Source organism: Mastomys coucha, chromosome X (assembly GCF_008632895.1).
Source record: "Mastomys coucha isolate ucsf_1 chromosome X, UCSF_Mcou_1, whole genome shotgun sequence".
Lineage (NCBI taxonomy): Eukaryota > Metazoa > Chordata > Mammalia > Rodentia > Muridae > Mastomys > Mastomys coucha.
The window spans coordinates 110,457,314-110,475,252 of NC_045030.1; the positions used below are offsets into that span (position 1 = coordinate 110,457,314).

Consider the following 17,939-nt stretch of genomic DNA (forward strand, 5'->3'; position numbering starts at 1 on the left):
GGAAATGACCACCCATATCTTTCTCCATCTACAACACTCTGTTATAGAGAGGTATATTTTCATTATATAAAAAAGCTTGGAATATTTTAAGACAAAAATACAGAATGCATGGAAAGAAAAAAAAAAACTCCACAACCAGGAGACATTTTATTTAATAGCTTGACTCTGGGAACTTCTGAATATGTTCCTTGATCCAGAGAATTCAACAATAACTGAATTTAAAATTATCCACATTTGACTTGATTGTTTGTAACTCCTGCAACTAGAAACACATTTGCTTAATGGCACTCTTCATTGGAAAGTGCTAATTCTCTACTATCCACTAATAAGAAAATGTGCATTAATTTAGTGTTATAGCTTTTCTGTTGTTTTGTTAGCTGAGCTCTGCTGTTCTGAAATGGAAATCTTGATCTGAAAAAAAAAAGTAAAGTTCTTTTTGAACACTGAATTCTTCTGAGGATTTGGCAAGTCTTAATGGTCAAAAACTGTTGTGAGGTAATCAAGTAGGATAGTAGAAGGGTTTAGAAATCCAGATGCAGGGAATGAAGGAAATGGACAAACTGCCTAATTTAAAGTACAATTTCCCAGTGTGCCTTAAGGCTTTAAGCTGTTGTTTTTTTGTTTTTTGTTTTGTTTTGTTTTGTTTTGTTTTTGGTCTTCTTTATATATTAAGGGTCTCTCTTCCAGTTAGGATACCATTAATCAAGTGATATAAATAAATTTCTATGGGCAGTACTACTTTAACATGTTTCAGTGGGGAAACAAACACCAAACATCGGTTAACTTTGTGGGTTGCCAAACAAATGAAAGCACTGCAGCCTATCCAAGGGATGGTATTCAGGAGGCTCAATACCAGAAAATCAGAAAACAAAAACAAATAATAAAACAATTAGGCATCCCTAACAAAATAGGTTAAAAGTTTGATAACAGAAAATCAGGCATCAGCACTACATTCTAATTTTCTTGCAAATGGTTTCCTAATATGTTAATATCCACTTCCAGACGATGGATTCTCAGTCTACCTTAGCAGACCTAAGGTTTTCTCTTTGAGAAAAATAAGTTCAATATCTTCTCCATCCAGAATAGTAAAATATCTCAATGTTTTACCTCCAAAATGTGCTGCTGTTAAATACTACCAAAGAGCACAAAATAATTGATCATGAATCCATTAGGAACTAGAGTATGCTGAAGTCTTACTGAAAGTTTAACTGGTCACTCATCTATAAAAGCCTTATTCTTTTTGAATGTATTTGAACCTTTATTCCTTCTACTCAAATTTATTCTAGAATAAAAAGACATGGTAGGCATCCCACTTCTACAAAACAAGGGTGTGTCCAGGGCTTTCTTCCACTGTAATGTTGACTCTCTACTCCACAATTAGGTAAATGCACTACCACGCCTGTATCTTTTGCACAGTCAATATTCACTGGGGGATGAGAAAGCATATTCATTGGTTAATCCTTAATGTTCCTTTCATACCAGGCTGTACAACACAGCTCTCTGAGCAAGCTAACTGAAAATTATAATAATGTTTTTAACTCACTGTTTACACAAAGACTGAAAGGTATTTTATGATTACTTTTCATTTTCCAGGTTCATTTTCTCTAATTAGCTGGAAAGCACATTATGGACATAGTATGTGTACTAAAAATTCAAAAGCAAACTTATGTCTTGGACGTCAACAAATCAACTGGTAAGGATGTGTCACAGCACAAACAAGATCATGACAGGAGTACACTAATTTAGAATGTAGGAACACAACTGTTTAAATGCAAGTACTTATTGCAATAAAACAAAAAGGGGGAAATTAACCAAATTGAAACACAAAAGTCACAAAATACGACACCAAGACCAAATAATGCTGTTGTGTGGTATCAGATCAGCTGTTGTTTAATATTGTCCAATCATTTTAAAAAAGACACCTCAAGTAAGAATACAGAATTTATATATCACATGTAGGAAACAGATATTTGTGCATGGATAAAGATCACTTACATTTTAAAGAGAATACATACAGTTTGTTTTATTAAATTCCAACGTTACATGTCTCCTAGTCTAAATCACATACTCAGTAATCAGTTCTCTCTGAACTAAGCAAATAGTACACATAGCACATACAAGTAATACATTTCTATTCACTAAACAAAACTGATATCCTCCAGTTTACATTCATGAATTCTTTCTGTCAGTAGTAGTAGTTAATGGTATTTTCCTTAACAATATAAAATGACTTTTTAAATTTTCAGCATTTGAAGAAAACAATACACATTGCACACTGGTTCTGAATCATAAATTTAATAATACCAATTTGGCCAGTTTATTATAAATGATTTTTAAATGTACTCAAATTTCTATGTCAACCATTAATATTGTTTCCTATTTAAAATGTGAAAATATTTTCTTAAAATATGTAGAATTGTCTGATGCTTACTGAAATACATTATATTGTATCGTATGTGCTAAGTGCACAAGTCCACTATAATAAAACTTCAACTACATCACCATAGGATTCAAGGTAGATCAATATGCTACACTGTAGCTCAAACCACATGGAAATCAGGAATACAACAGTGTAGCTTCACTTATAAAGGGGAAAGATGATGGTTAAATTCAATTGGTTAACTTCAAAGTCAGCTTAGGTAACACCAAGATCACATCAACACCATGAAGTGCATATTCAAAGGCTTAACTATGACATTTTTAAGAGATTACAACACCAACATGAAACCTCTGGATAAAAACATCTTCACTTTCACTACAATTTCATTAGCTGTAAAACATTAGAAGCCTTATGGAAACTTTCTCTAGATGAAGCCACTTATGGATAATATACAAATCTGTCTGCACAAATTATTAGTGATTTAATTATTCTATCAAAATTTTGGCACCAACCATATCAGGAATTCATATATTAGCACAAATGTATCTTGCTCAGGCACCAAACTACTTTTGCTCCCTTTAGTATCTAAACAGACAAATGCATGGAGTGCTTTGGCTATGCACAAGCTATTAGAATACTTCTATTGTTCTTTTAAGAACAAAAATTACTTTTTAGGAAATGATGTTAAAATACTGTTATTATTTAGCATTATGACATATGAAAAGCATCTTGATTAGTATTAATGAATTCCTAAACCATTTTTGTGTAAAATAATAAAAAAATAGGTTAACTTTGTTTCAAAGGAATTTGGGAAGTTAATGTGCAGAGAAGTTAAGACCTTGTGGACGTCAATTATATAGTTAAACATTTGGACACTACTTCAATATGACATAGTATGAATATTATGGACCTATGTATGTTTGTTTCAAATTCCAACCTCTCCAAAAGAGGCTTAAACAGAATATTCAAGTAATGTGGCAGGAAACAAAATACCTTTGATATGAGATTAGACAAAAACAAAACAAAACAAAAACACAAAGCCAACCTACAACACACATTTACTTTTCTCTTCATCCTGTCAGCTGAGGAACACTAAGACTCTTACAAGCCAGTTGATGTTCGCTTTTTCATGTTACGCCTCTGAGCTAAACGTGAAGCAGTAACAGGCTCTAGGACTGGATGATGCCTGTTCGGGTTCCGAGCCAAGACAGAATATGCTGCAGCCACTGCTTCCTAAAATAATGGCAAAACATTACAAGTTCATTAACAACCTCTGAGGTAAAAAGTATTTCATAATAAAAAACAAGACCTCTATCTATGAAGTGTGTGCCCTTTTATATAAGCTCTTGTAGCAAGCACCCAAGATACAGAACCAACCATGTTGCCTGGATAGATGGATGGATGGATGGATGGATGGATGGATGGATGGATGGATGGATGGACGGTTGGATGGACAGACAGATGGATCAACAGACAGACAGACAGAGATAGAGTTTGGAATATTTACACAGTAGAAGTTTTAATCAAAAAAGAACAAAATTGTTCACAAAGAAAATGCATAGAAGATGAACATAGTCACGTTAAACAAAATAACCTTGACTCTAAAAACAAATGCTGTTGGGAGCCAAGGCATGGCCACCCGACCCCCTGTCCCTCAACTAGCCTGAGAACTCCCTGACATTCACCTTGGCTAAACTCATCCTGTGCCTGTTTACCAAGAGGCAGTATACCAAGACAAAATGTTCCGGACGCCCTGCCAACATCCGTCAGATGGACAACCCTGGAGTGAACCCATTGTTCCCCGCCCCTCCCTTTTTCTGCTTTTGTGGAGTATACATTGAGCAGCTTGCTCTAAGTAGACCTTGACAAACCTTTGCAGGGTCTCCTCCTCTCTCTCACCCATTCTTCCCCACAGGCATGGTCCCCCTCGACTCCCCGAATAACTGAACCCCACAGGCCGGAATAATATGCTACACACTTTTTCTCATATATGGCATCTTTGTTTTACCAGATACATATGTAGCAGAGGATGGCCTTGCCTGACAGCAATTGGTCCTGTGGAAGTTTGATGTCCCAGCATAGGGGGATGCTGGAGCTGTGGGGCAGGAGAGTATGGGTGAGTCAGGGAGTACCCTCATACAGGCAAAGTGGAGGGCAGAGGGCGGATGTGAGATGGTGGGTTGGTGGAGGGAGTAACCAGGAACTGGGATATCATTTGAGATGTAAACAAATGGAATGATTAATAAAAAAATTAAAAACAACAACAAAAAAGACAAAAGACAAAGGTACTATTACAATTACTGATGCAAAGCAAAATAAGAGGGATAAGAGACAGGGAAATCATGGGGCATAATAGAGTAAGTATGATCAAAGTACATCATATGTATATAATAAAATGTCACCATAAAACCCATTATTTTGGGAAATTCATATAAGTGAAAAGATAATTTTCTCGTATCAGAAAAGACATAGTAAAAAACATTAAGAGTTCATGAATGTATAAAAAGAAACTATAAAAACTATCTTCAAGAAATAAAGATGCTTTATGTAGTTATTTAAGAATCATCAGTGGGTAACATGAGAGCTTCACTACACACTAAGCATGTATTGGTTAATTTAACATAACAACCTGTGGTGGCTCATCCGAGTTTGGCTGATGGCGCGGCAGTTGTTCTCTTTGGGTTATCCAAGGGTGCTTTAGTACTTGCTCAGCAGTATAACGCTGATGTGGGTCCATGTGAAGCATATGAGCAAGCAAATCCTAAATGGATAGAGAAATTTATTTGAAAATTCATAATTGAGATTTCCTCAAACTATGAAAGCATCAATAGTTTTATGTTTTTTATCAACACTTAAGAAAAACAGTATTTATACTCTATACAGTTAATATATATATACTGAATATATACAGAACCACCGAACTCTTTTAAAAGACATAAATTTGAAAGGCAGAAGATGGAGGGGAAAAGGGAGGAGCAAAAGTGGCATAGATGCTCATTTATGAAATTCAAACAGAAATAAAAAGATAATCTTGAGACAGATTTTTCATTATATAGTAGTTTTTAATTTTGTAAATCGCTATGTACCAAATTTTTAGGACTGGGATTTTGTTCCTAATATAAGTGGAGAAAAAACACTTAAGGTAGCAGGAGTTTGCCTGTAGTGTTTTAAATGGGTAAGAAAAGAAGAGAGGTATAGAACATTGTTAGAAAGTTAGACCCCAAGATACAAAGGTTTGTATATACAGCTAAAACACAAAGGGGAAGCTGTGTATTAGTTAGTCAACCTAATAAGCAATGGTTTTCTGCATTATATACTGAGGTGAGCAAAATATAAATTCAATAACTGTTCTGATAATAGTTCAGGCATCAGAAGTCTTCATTAAAGTATCTATGAATATTTGATTGCTGCTATAATGAAACTGTGATGGAATATAGCTTCATAGTAACATATTTCAAATTTCAAATGTCAAATCATGTATGTAATACTTTGAGTAAACTATCCTTACCACTTTTGGGATAGCAGTAAACTCTCAACAAGAATTTTCTAATATAGAAAAATAATTTGTAAAATCTTTTACTACTGAAAACACTAAAACTAAAGATGATAGGTAATAGCAACATGTAAAAAATAATTTTAATGTATTCTCCCAACTCTGTATGCTTAGGCTTGAGGACTGTAAGAAGGAGGCCAGCCCAGAATAAGTTTGGGAATAGCACTGTTTGATTCTATTTAATAAAAAACAAAAAAGAAAAAAATAAAATCTGTTAAAGTATTTTAGTGCTTCAGATAATCAAAATAACCAACTTGGAATAGAACACATTTACAAAATCAGAAATTTCATATTAAAAATGAGACATGCAAAATTGTCTAGGGAAACAAAGGAAGTACCAGGAACAGATATGATGGAAAAAGGGGAGAGTGAGTTTGGGGGTATATGATCAATATATATTAAATATTTGCATGAAAGTTTCCTTATGAAACCTGCTAGCATATACAATGAATATATGAAAATAAAAAAATAACAAATATTTTAATAAAGAAGACTTAATAAACCATAACAATTAAGAAGGAACTCTTATTTGATTTTGGGTTAAGAGACATAAGGAAATGTAGTGGGGAGGGGAGATGGGTAATTCTGATTAGGAACAGTTGGATAGGATCAACAATTTCTGATATGCTACCACAGACAAGTGTGAGTACAGATAACAACAAACACCTAGAAGAGAGGATTTTGAATGTTTCACTTGAAAGAAATGATAGGTATTTGAGGTTATATATTTAACCTACATTAAAATTATACAATGTATATATGTATTAATGCATTACAAGTTATTAATATGAACAAATTTTATGGTTTATGTGTCATTTAAAAACAAATATCAAATAAGCTTGGTAAAGTATTACATACCTATAACACCAGCATTGGAAGTTAGAAGCAGGAAGATCAAGAATTTAAGGTTATCTTTGGCTACATATCAAGTTTCCAGGGGAGCCTGGGCTGTACAAGGCATTGTCTTAAAAGGGAAAAATAAATCCCCCACAATGATCCACACTTTACAATTGAAAAACCAAACATATAAAACACAAACTAACAAAGTTAGCAGAGAAAAATGACCTCTAAGAGATGAGCAAGAAATCAGGCGAGCATCATGAATGCCCCAACATACCACCTTGAGTATGTTCTGGCTGCTGTGAAGGTAAGGAGGGGACAGCCTGTAGAGCTAATTAAGGAGATGAAGTGACATTCACAGAGAACAACACAGAGTCAGAAGACTGAATGTGAAGGGGATGGTAGAAGAGAACGGAAAATTACAAAAATCTACAATGATTTCCTTCAAGTATTTCCACAAATGAGGAAATATTTGAAAAGACTGTACTAAACTCAGAACTACTACATGGTGGTGTCCACAGATTTTTCACAACTATTACATTTCATTCATTCTCAATTTTGGAACACAATATTTGAAGAATATTTTGATTATATTGATTATAATTTTATAGTATACATTTTAAACATGATTTTTGTACTTTTAAAAGAATCTTTGTTCTTTTAGATATCATTTATTTTCATGGTATACATACATAGTAACAAAAATACAACTAGGGAAAAAACTTCAGAAGTTATGCTAATTGGGAAATGTTATACTTCTCTCAGATTTACTGGAAAACATTGAAAGTTGTATAAGGTTTTTGATAGAAATTCTGCCTAACTGGTGAGTAGCCTGAAATTAATCACTGCTGCAGTCTTCTCTAAGGACCTCTCTAAAATAAGACGCACAGCTATTACTGCTCCTCCAAATTTAACTGATGCCTAGACCAAAAGTCAAGAATATGGAATAGAAAATACCCAATACCCACCAAGGTAAAATTCACTATTTTTGCCATGTTGTCTAAAATTAGCAGGCATACAAGAAAAACACTAAAGTACAGCGAATAAAAAATTAAAACTGACTCCAGAACTGACATGTTAGATTTTATAGATAAAAAATTTAAAAGAGGTATAACTGTATTTCAAATATTCAAAAGTTGAGACAGAAGATATACTCATCAAATATCTAAAACTGAATACTGAAAATGAAATGAGGTTAAGATAAACTAAATATAATAGCAAACATGGCAGAAAAGGTGATTGGTAAAGACAGAGTAATAGATATTACCCCAGGGCTGGAGAGATGGCTCAGCCGTTAAAGGCTAGGCTCACAACCAAAAATATAGATATTACCCCAAATGAAAGAGACTATTAAACAAAGATGCAAAAGAGCAGAGTATCAGTGAACTGTGGGAATAGTCAAGTGGCCTAACAGATACAGACAACTGCAATTCCAGAGGAGAAAGAAGTGCTCCCTTAATTTCCAAATTTAATGAAAGTTACAAACATGTTACATATAGTGAGAGGGGGACAGACAGAGAGAGAGAGACAGAGAGAAGAGGGTAATATCAATTTTACTTCAGAAAATATTTCAAATGAGAATACTGTGAAATAACAAGTTTAATATACTGAAAGAGAGAAACAATTTTAACCACTTTTTTTTTTTTAAATATAGCCATATCCTTCAAAACTAAAGAGGAAGATGGTGGAAGAAAGATGTCCTTTTCCACCAATCTACAAGATATCATTAATTTCCCTGTAATAGCTACAGGGAAAAATGATGACATGAAAAGGTGAGGGAGGGTACTAAAAACCATTAGACAGAGATGAGGCAGAATTGAGGAATGTTGAATTTTAGATTAGAAATCTGCCCCTAACACAGAAGAGAGCATCTCCGTCAGCAAAGTTTTAAGCAAAAGAGATAAAAGAAAGTCTGTGAGTTTCATAGGTGCATTATATGGAACTTTGGGAAGGAAAGAAGGGAGGAAATGAGGGAGGGAGAGAGGAAGGAAAGCAGAAAGTAAAAAAATGAGATCAGCAACTGGCACAGCAAACAGACACTGAATTACAGGCCTTCTTGGCAGTTTTACAGTCAAAACATTTGGCCAGAGAGATCAGAAAAATATGTATTTTTATTATCTTCAAACTCCAAAGTCTCCAATTACTGAGCAAGTAAATATCCCAAAGAATCAGTTTGGGCCTAGGAAATTGGTTGTAATTTAGATGTAATTAACAAATGCAGGTGTGCTTTGGTGGCAAATATGGGAATGACTACAAAAGAAAGTCCAGGTTGATTACATCTGTAGGACTCCAACAAGCCCTCTGGGAAGAGACCAGCTGTGGGAGAATACTAGCAGAGACCAGTAGAATATCTAGGCCATGCAGGAAGAGTCAGTGTTCCATACCTGAGCCTTAAATACATATTGCTCTAGTTTGACAGATTAACACAATCTCAAATCATTGGAAACATATGGTGGAAACATGTCTTTTCAGGCATTTTTTTTTCATGCTCACACACGACCTGGCAGAGCTTGTTTGGTATAAAGGGGCATCCAACTGTGGGTTCATCTAGCAGAAGCAGGTTAAGGGCAAGTCCAATACTCCTGTGTTGCCTGGCCTGGATGAGGAAAACATTTCCAGGAATTCAATCTAGCCAAGGTCAAAATACTTTACAGTCCTTTTTGGCCCAACTAGAGAGAAAACAATTAAATGCCGAAATGCCTCGTATGCCAAGTAAATTGAAAAATACCTTGGACTATTATTTCTTACGCTTTCATCCTCAATATGCTTTTTCTCTGTCCTCTGTTCCTTCTTTGCTCCTCTATCTTTTCAGTACTTAATTATTCACACTTTTAACTTCAGTAACTTTTTAATTCCTAGATTTTGTTCTTTAACATTCCTAGCTATCTTAGGTCCTGTCCTATCTATCTAACTTATTATATTGTAATTGATATTTCTAATTGTCTTTTCCTACATTTAAATAATGAGTTTGCTTTTTAATTATTATCATCTAAGTTTCTCTCTTCTGAGTGGTAATGGGGATAAATGTTTTGGAGATATCATATGACATGTAAATAAAGAAAATATCTAATAAAAAAAAGGAAAAAAAAAAAAGAAAAGGCAGTTTGGATTTAATTCCAGCATTTGCGACAGAAGCAGAAGGATCTCTATGAGTTTGAGGTTAGCTAGGGCTTCATTAGCAACTTCTAAGCTTTCAATTTTGATTTATTCTATTCATCATTATAATTCTATTTTTTTAAAGATTTATTTATTTATATGTAAGTACACTGTAGCTATCTTCAGACACTCCAGAAGAGGGCGTCAGATCTCATTATGGATGGTTGTGAGCCACCATGTGGTTGCTGGAATTTGAACTCAGGACCTTCAGAAGAGCAGTCAGTGCTCTTAACCACTGAGCCATCTCTCCAGCCCCCATTATGATTCTATTTAAGTTCATCTGTTACATATGATGTACAACAGAGGCAACACCCATAACATCTCACCAACATGGCTCCCTAAATATGTCCTGAATGAGAATGATACCAACACACATGCTAACATGGAAAGAGAAAAAGCTAAAAACATAACCTTCCATGAAGTACAAACAAAAGAATACTTAGAGCAAGAGAAATATTCTCCCCCAGAAAAGAGCAAACCTATTGGTTATCCAATACTAGATGGTCAGTCCTGAAAATTTTTACACACAGGTAAAACTACACACAGATTTAACACACTATACAGACTAAGTGGGTTGAATTACACACACACACACACACACACACACACACACACACACACACACACACACACACACACACACACACACACACACACACACACACACACACAAAACCAACAACAACTAAAGAAAGAGGCCATGAATTTGAAAGAGAGGAAAGTGGGTTCCATGTGAGAAGTTGGACAAAAGAAAGAGAAGGGAAAATAATTATAGTAAAATCTCAAATCCTGACATGACAACAGAAGAAAGATACACAACAAATGCACACTGGGACACTGGGATATGATATCTAGATTTTAATAACTTGATATCAACACAGTAAAACTGAACATATTCATGATTTATACCTTTGCTCCACGTGAAATATTGTCCCAGATTCCACCACTCAAAGAGTACTTCCCATTGCCTATGCGCAGAAGTATTTCCTCAGGAGTATCATTGGGTCCATTGGAAAATGGAGTGTAGCTGTTAATAAAATAAATATTAATAAATATAAGAAGCAAAGGTACATTTTATATAATTAAAAGTGATCACTAGAAGTCTATATAAAATATAAAAAGTTGCCAAAAGCATTACCTAATAGTTTTCTCTACTATTGATATAAAATTATATATCCCAAACAGTGAGTTTAATCCTAATAAGTTATTTAATGCAGTTATGACTCTTAGTATTTTTTGCTTTCTTTGATCAGTTAATAAATGCAAAATAAGGGTAGACTTTTATATAAACAAACAGTATTATAATGAGACCAAAATAAAACACAAATGTTCTATTCTGATAGGCATAAGTTAGCAAGGAAATATTAATATATCTACTATTTCAAATCTTACATATTTTAATGTATTAATTCAATTTATTCATTAATATTTTATTTTTATGAATATGGCTAGCAGAAACAAATTATAAGTTTCAGTTAATATCCATGAAAAACACATGGATTTAATATTTATGTAAATATAAAAACTGCAGCCACTGAATTATGCACATGAAATTATGGGTTGAAAATAAATTCATAAATTTAAGGTAAAGTAAATTTTAAAAATTAACTTGACAAAAAGTGATCATTTTTGTAGCACTTCATTAGATGTAACTGACATTACTTTACACTTGGGAATGGGAAGGTTGATTTACTGTTAAAAGCATAAAAAGTTCTGTGCAATTGTGTTTTCATTCCTTTATCTAACACCAAACATATATATAGTAACTTCTTGTCTAGTCATGAAGCAAACATATTTGAAAACAGCAAGCAAGAAATTATATCTCATGGTCTAAAACCTATAATGTTTATTATATCTGATTAAGGTTACCAGTCTGTAAGAGCTTATAATGTTTAAAATCCTGACATATGCAATTATATACAAAGCCAACTAACAGTTTAAATCACTTTATGAAATTGATATTTTATTTTTTAAGGAGCAGTTAAATTTAATATTTAAAATGTCATACCTAACTAATAGTTACTAGTTAACCATTCCTTCATTTTTTGTAACTGATAATTTATATAGCCACAAATATCTACTTTTAAATAAAAGTACTACTCACTATTAAGAGTAAAATATCATTTTCATTAATTATAAATTACAAACATTAATATAGTCTATGTTGTTGTATCTTTTGAGCTTATCCTTATGTTATTAATGGTAGACATGCATATGCATGCTTCTCTAGTCTAATATTATTTAGTACTGTGTTTATATTTGTTATCAATTATCTCACTAAATCTGTTGCTGAACGAGACAGAATTAAAGTGCTTTTTTAATAACTAACTTAATATTAATAAGTTCAGTGGACGAGTTCCTACTATAATGGAGTCCTATATTCTCCATTAAAAAGTAAAACACTTAATGTAAAAACAAAATTTTTATTCTTAAACATTTATTCTTTATAAAGACCTTTCTATTTTTGTATCTTTCTCATTTTACACATATGAACTATAGGTTTAAAAATGTCAATGGAGTACTTTATAACATTATTTTTTTTCTGTACATTTTCTAGATGAAGATATTCAAATAAAATTCAAATAACAAAGAGTTTGTAAATATCTTACCCAGCCAACATTGTGTACAAAAGGACTCCTAAGCTCCAAATATCACAGGCAGCATCATATCCCTGTTGAGTGAGAACCTATGAAAAAAATACTCGTGGTATAAAATATAACAAATATATACCTAACATATTTTCATATACCAGGATATTGATTTTATTCTAATAATTTTGTAAATATTAACAATATAAAAATAAATATAAAAATTTTAAATTATTTTATGCACCAAAGGGCAATGGTAAAATATTTTCCAATTTGCAAACACTGCATAAACTGTCATTACTATAAGCTCAGTAATATGAACTATACACAAAAACAATAATCCTGAAAAGATATAAATCCTCACCTCAATGACCTTTCATACCTCATCTTTGCAAATTAGATATACAGAAATCTAAACTTAAGATCAATATGTACAGATGTTTAATGGAACTATAAATACTACTGAGGTTTTTAATTCTGATATAGACTCTATGAAGTAGATATTAGTTATTCCAATTAATTTTATGTGTATATGAATATTTTGTAAAATGAGTACATATTATATAACTATGAACTCTAATTATCATGAATTATGAAGATGAGACAGAGAAATCTTAATCATAAAAGTGGTCAGCACTATATAATAAGCATTCTTACTAAAAACCAATACTTTTTATATGTATTAAATAACTTCATTTTTTCAGATAGTATTTTCTTCTATAGCCCAGCATGCCTAAGAACTCATTATTATAGTCCATGCTGGCTTTAAACTTGTGCCAATCATTTTGCTTCAACCTCATAAGTGTTGGGAATTCATCAGATATGAGTCATCACATTGGGCTTGATAACTCTTTGCTAGTGGTGTGTGTGTGTGTTTGTGTGTGTATGTATTTTGTAAAAGGACTACATATTATACAACTATAAACTCCAATTATGATTTGTTTCCATGGAATGTGGGTATAAATTTCTAATAAAATTGGTAAAAAAAATATAAAAGTTATGATCTAATGAGATAGTTTGAGACACAAGGCTCGTGTCTTAAAAAGAACAGTGAGTTTATATATATAATAATTTGTGTAAATACTTTTGTTTGGGGGCCAGTATCAATAAAAATTAAACAATATTTTTACTATGAATTAATGTAAGAATTCTCTATGAACCCCAACAGCATAGAAAAATAAAGGGATTAGGGGATCAGCAGTTACACATCCCAGTATGCAAATGTGCTTGCTGCCAAGTCTGATAACCTGAGTTTGATCCTGACTCCTGTAACTTCCACATGTATGCCAGGGCAAGCACATTCTTTTCATGTACACAAATATATAGAATAATCAATGTAATTTTTAAATTAATAAAGATAAAATGATAGCATGTTTTATTTTAAAATTAAGTATACTGCTAAAGCCTATAGGCATAGAAACAAAATAAAAAAATTAATTTTTAACATTGGCGGCTAAACAAACATAATCCCAGACTTTTCATCTACAAATGCCTAAAATATATTACAGTTTTGAATTTCATAATTATCAGATACATATAATAAATAACTTGCTTAAAATGTATTTATAATTCCTATAAAATACATTTATAACTAAATGTATTTATAGGAACATATATGTAGTTATACACGGTAGTGCAAGCTTGCAATCCTGGCAATCAGGTAGAGCTAAAAAGGTCAGGAGTTCATGACCAGTCAGAGCTATAGAAATGTCAAGGATAAGGCCAGCATTGGCTATATGAGATATTGTCTTAGAACAAATAAAGGACACATATGGAAAACTGAAAGGCTACGGAAGACCGTATTATAAAAGCCCCAATAAGTGCAACCTAAAACTTTACAGCATTGTTTTTATTCTGGTACATCCTCATTCCTCATCAACTTACAGTTTTAAGCATCCCGTTTCCCCACTTTGTCCTACTCATATTTGTATTTTCACAGCCTTACCAGAAGTGGTGGTTTTTCATAACACAGTCCATGAATGAAGCTGCATGAGGAGAATTCTGAGAGCTTGTACCGTAATTCCAAGGAAACAAGGCAAAAGTCTTGCAACCTATGTTTCTCTATAACCTGCATTGTTATTGGAATGTGCTTTCATACCCCTCCCAGATGTAGTAAACAGGCATGGGTTTACCTTAGTTTAACTATTATTTTACCCATTATTACTCAGAATGAGGTTTTCAAGCACAGGTTGACCTTGTGACTGTATATACTAAACTCATGTGACATTTTCTCATTTGACCTCGCTTAACCCTTAGAATATAAATTGATGCTCTGAATAAAGTTGGAAATTGTATGAGACTGTATTCCTCCTCATTTTTAGTCTCCTCTCTTCTAGGTTCATGCCACTACCTTGAGCAGCATTTGCACTCATAGTGCTACCTACTTGGGAGGCTGAGGGAGGAAGTCTGCTTAAATGCAGTAGTGGTGCACGCCTTTAATCCCAGCACTTGGGAGGCAGAGGCAGGCGGATTTCTGAGTTCAAGGCCATCCTGGTCTACAGAGTGAGTTCCAGGACAGTCAGGGCTACACAGAGAAACCTTGTCTTGAAAAACCAAAAACAAACAAACAAAACAAAACAACAAAACAATCAAACAAAAACCCAAATGGTGGTTCACTATCTCCATACTTTTTTAAGTTATAAGAATAGCATAGCTGTGCAATACGTGTCAAATTCTTACAGTTGATCATGTAAAAAATTTTTTTGATTTCTTACATACTTAAAAACATTCTGTACCACCCTATAAATTTCTGTTATGCCTTAAAATAGTTACATGGCTAATTCAATCTTTATGATTCTGTTTTAAAATAGACTATCTTGTATATAGTTCTATAGCACACTTGCAAAGAATCTGAAATTTTAGAAAAAAAGACTAATGTATTTAATTCATAACAATTTAGAAATAGTTAATAACTTTTGGCCGGGTATTTAGCACTTGATAAAATATTTCAAAGCACTTAAAACATACAAGTACAACCCAAGGGTAGTTCAAATGCCAGTTATGGAGAAATGGTCTCTCCACATGCCTACCTGAAAGCTTTTGCTATTACAATAAACAAAATGTCTTACTGCAATGGAAGTCTGTTAGAATTAAAAAGCAGCAGTGTACTATGTAGTACTGTGTAATACATTCATTTCAAATGACTGCCTAACCATTAATCTTAAAATGTTTACCTAACCATTAATATAAACATGCATATACTATGTTTATTCATTTTAATTTTTTGGTGTTCTTTTGGGACACATTCATTCCTCAACTTTTTCTAATAAGTTTCCATAATATCAAAGAGTAGAACTATACAAAATTAAGCCAAGATTAAGAATTTGACCATTAAAATAAGCAGTTCATAGTTCATTCTTATTTGTATTAAAGAAATTAATTTATAATATTCATGGTGACTATATAAGCATATATTTAACAAAAGATACCACATTTCAAATATTCTGTTCTCCTATCTTATTAAATCTAGTCTTAGTCTAAGCCAAAGTCTAAAACAGAAATATTTATGGGGAAGGGATTATTCCATACTACCTTGAAGGTAGTCCAAATAAAATAACCTCTTTTGGGAATATGTGTCACAAATTCAATTTTGAAAAGAAAGTTTTCTACCCAGTAAAATTTGATAAAAATTGTGCATTTGTTGTTGTTTCATTCAAGCACAAATAAACCATTCCTTAGATATGTGTATTAATTTGTAACAGGCCAAACCATATCATAAAGAGCTTATGAAAGCAAACATTGTTTCTATCCCCAATAATAGCATTTTAAAGCAAAATTTAGAAAAAAAATGAAAGCTTTTATTAATAAAATTTACTTTTCTATATTTTCATTTTCATTATAGGAAAATAATTTTCCTAACAACTAATGTAAAATATTGATTTATAGGCAGTATATATATCTGCTTAAAATTATCAATTATTTGATAAAAATATAAAATACATATGTGAGATAAAAATTCACTTTCAGATTATTTAGTACATTTCTCTGATTTGGCAAATTCAATTTTTCAAAATGAGAAATCTGGATTAGTATGCAAAGATTCCCATTTGTAGTCAACATCTATAATATATTAAGAACAGTTCTTGACTTATAAACAACTATTATAAAGAAATGTATGTAGTCAACACAATCCCTGATTGCCTTTTCACAGATCTTGTCTTCACTGCTTCAGGAGGTACTAATATCAGAGAGCATCTCAAGAGTGCAATCTATATTCCTAAACCTTTCCAGCCTCATCTTTCTTGACTCTTCCCCCAGGAGAAAGAAATGGTTTATCAGGAAAAGACAACGTTTCTATTTAAAAACAAAACAAAAACACCTTCCAAGGCAATCTGAAGTTGTATCTCAGTCCTAAAATAAATGATTTTCAGCAAGGCATGATGATACATGCCTGTAATACCAGCTATAAGGAGACAAATACAGGAGACTTGCTGTATGTTCCAGTTACAGTAACAGCCAGAGCTATATGGTGAAGCCCTGTTTTGAAATCATATGATTTCTATATTAGTAAATAGTCTAATAGAGCAGATTACTCTGATTATAAGATACATTTGTTTTAGATGCTCATAACTAATTCTTTAGATCAAGAATTGTAATTCAAAATTATAAAAGAGCTTCTTAGTTGAGAAAAAAGGCACTTCTGCTTTTACCTGTTTTCACCAACATGCTTGACGCCGCAAAGACTTAATCTAGGAAACCAAGGAAAGGCCCACAGTAATAGTTAAAGAATACCTCAGGTGCTACAAAGTTTGCTGTGTAGCACGGAGTTAACAGAAGTCCATTTTCTCCGCGAAGCTGTTTTGCAAACCCAAAATCACAAATCTTGATTGAATCTGGATGGGCAGATTCATCCATGTACAAAATATTACTGGGCTTAAGATCACGATGAACAACCTTGAACATAAAAGAAAACAGCATTATATTTGTATAACAAAATCCTTGTTAAAACAGTTCATATATTTATAGGAAAAAATCTCATTTTTTCTGAACCTATGTCATCAAGAATAATGAGACTAGTATACTACTTTAATTTCTACCAGTTTTGTTAAGCATTTCTAACTTCAAATCTTGGTTCTACTTTTAGAAATAATGTACTATGAGGTCTTACCTAGTGCCCTACCCCCACTCCAACTATTTACTCAATATAGTAAAAGGTAAAACCTTGTAGGTCCAAGATAATCTAGAAAATTAGATGGACACTGATAAGTAACACATATTGGTTGAAGAAGGAAACAGGGAGTTATGGGTAGGTTTTCCTATCTGTGCCTTTTACCCTAGAATTAAGAGCAGTCTTTATAGCAGGACAGAAGTGCCACGTGCCTTTAATACAAGCACTTGGGAGGCAGAGGCAAGAGAATCTCTGAGTTAGAGGCCAGCCTGGTCTATATATAAAGTGAGTTCCATGGCAGCCAAGCACCCTGTC

At 32.9% G+C, this 17,939-nt stretch overlaps 1 protein-coding gene across 2 annotated transcripts in view; it reads right to left on the bottom strand.

The window, feature by feature from the left end:
• Positions 1–1,859: 1,859 nt before the first annotated feature.
• The window catches only part of Rps6ka6 (ribosomal protein S6 kinase A6), a 56,814-nt gene continuing 40,734 nt past the window's right edge, over positions 1,860–17,939 (bottom strand). Inside the window, exons 17-22 of one of the 2 annotated variants that reach the window (XM_031366987.1) lie at positions 17,249–17,410; positions 12,539–12,615; positions 10,839–10,956; positions 5,010–5,141; positions 4,420–4,475; positions 1,860–3,613 (exon numbers count right to left, since the gene is read on the bottom strand). In XM_031366987.1, coding sequence (XP_031222847.1) covers positions 3,550–3,613; positions 4,420–4,475; positions 5,010–5,141; positions 10,839–10,956; positions 12,539–12,615; positions 17,249–17,410 — 609 coding nt within the window. In that variant the 3' untranslated portion in view covers positions 1,860–3,549. The remainder of the gene's footprint in view (positions 3,614–4,419; positions 4,476–5,009; positions 5,142–10,838; positions 10,957–12,538; positions 12,616–17,248; positions 17,411–17,939) is intronic. The other variant, XM_031366996.1, reaches the window with a different exon arrangement.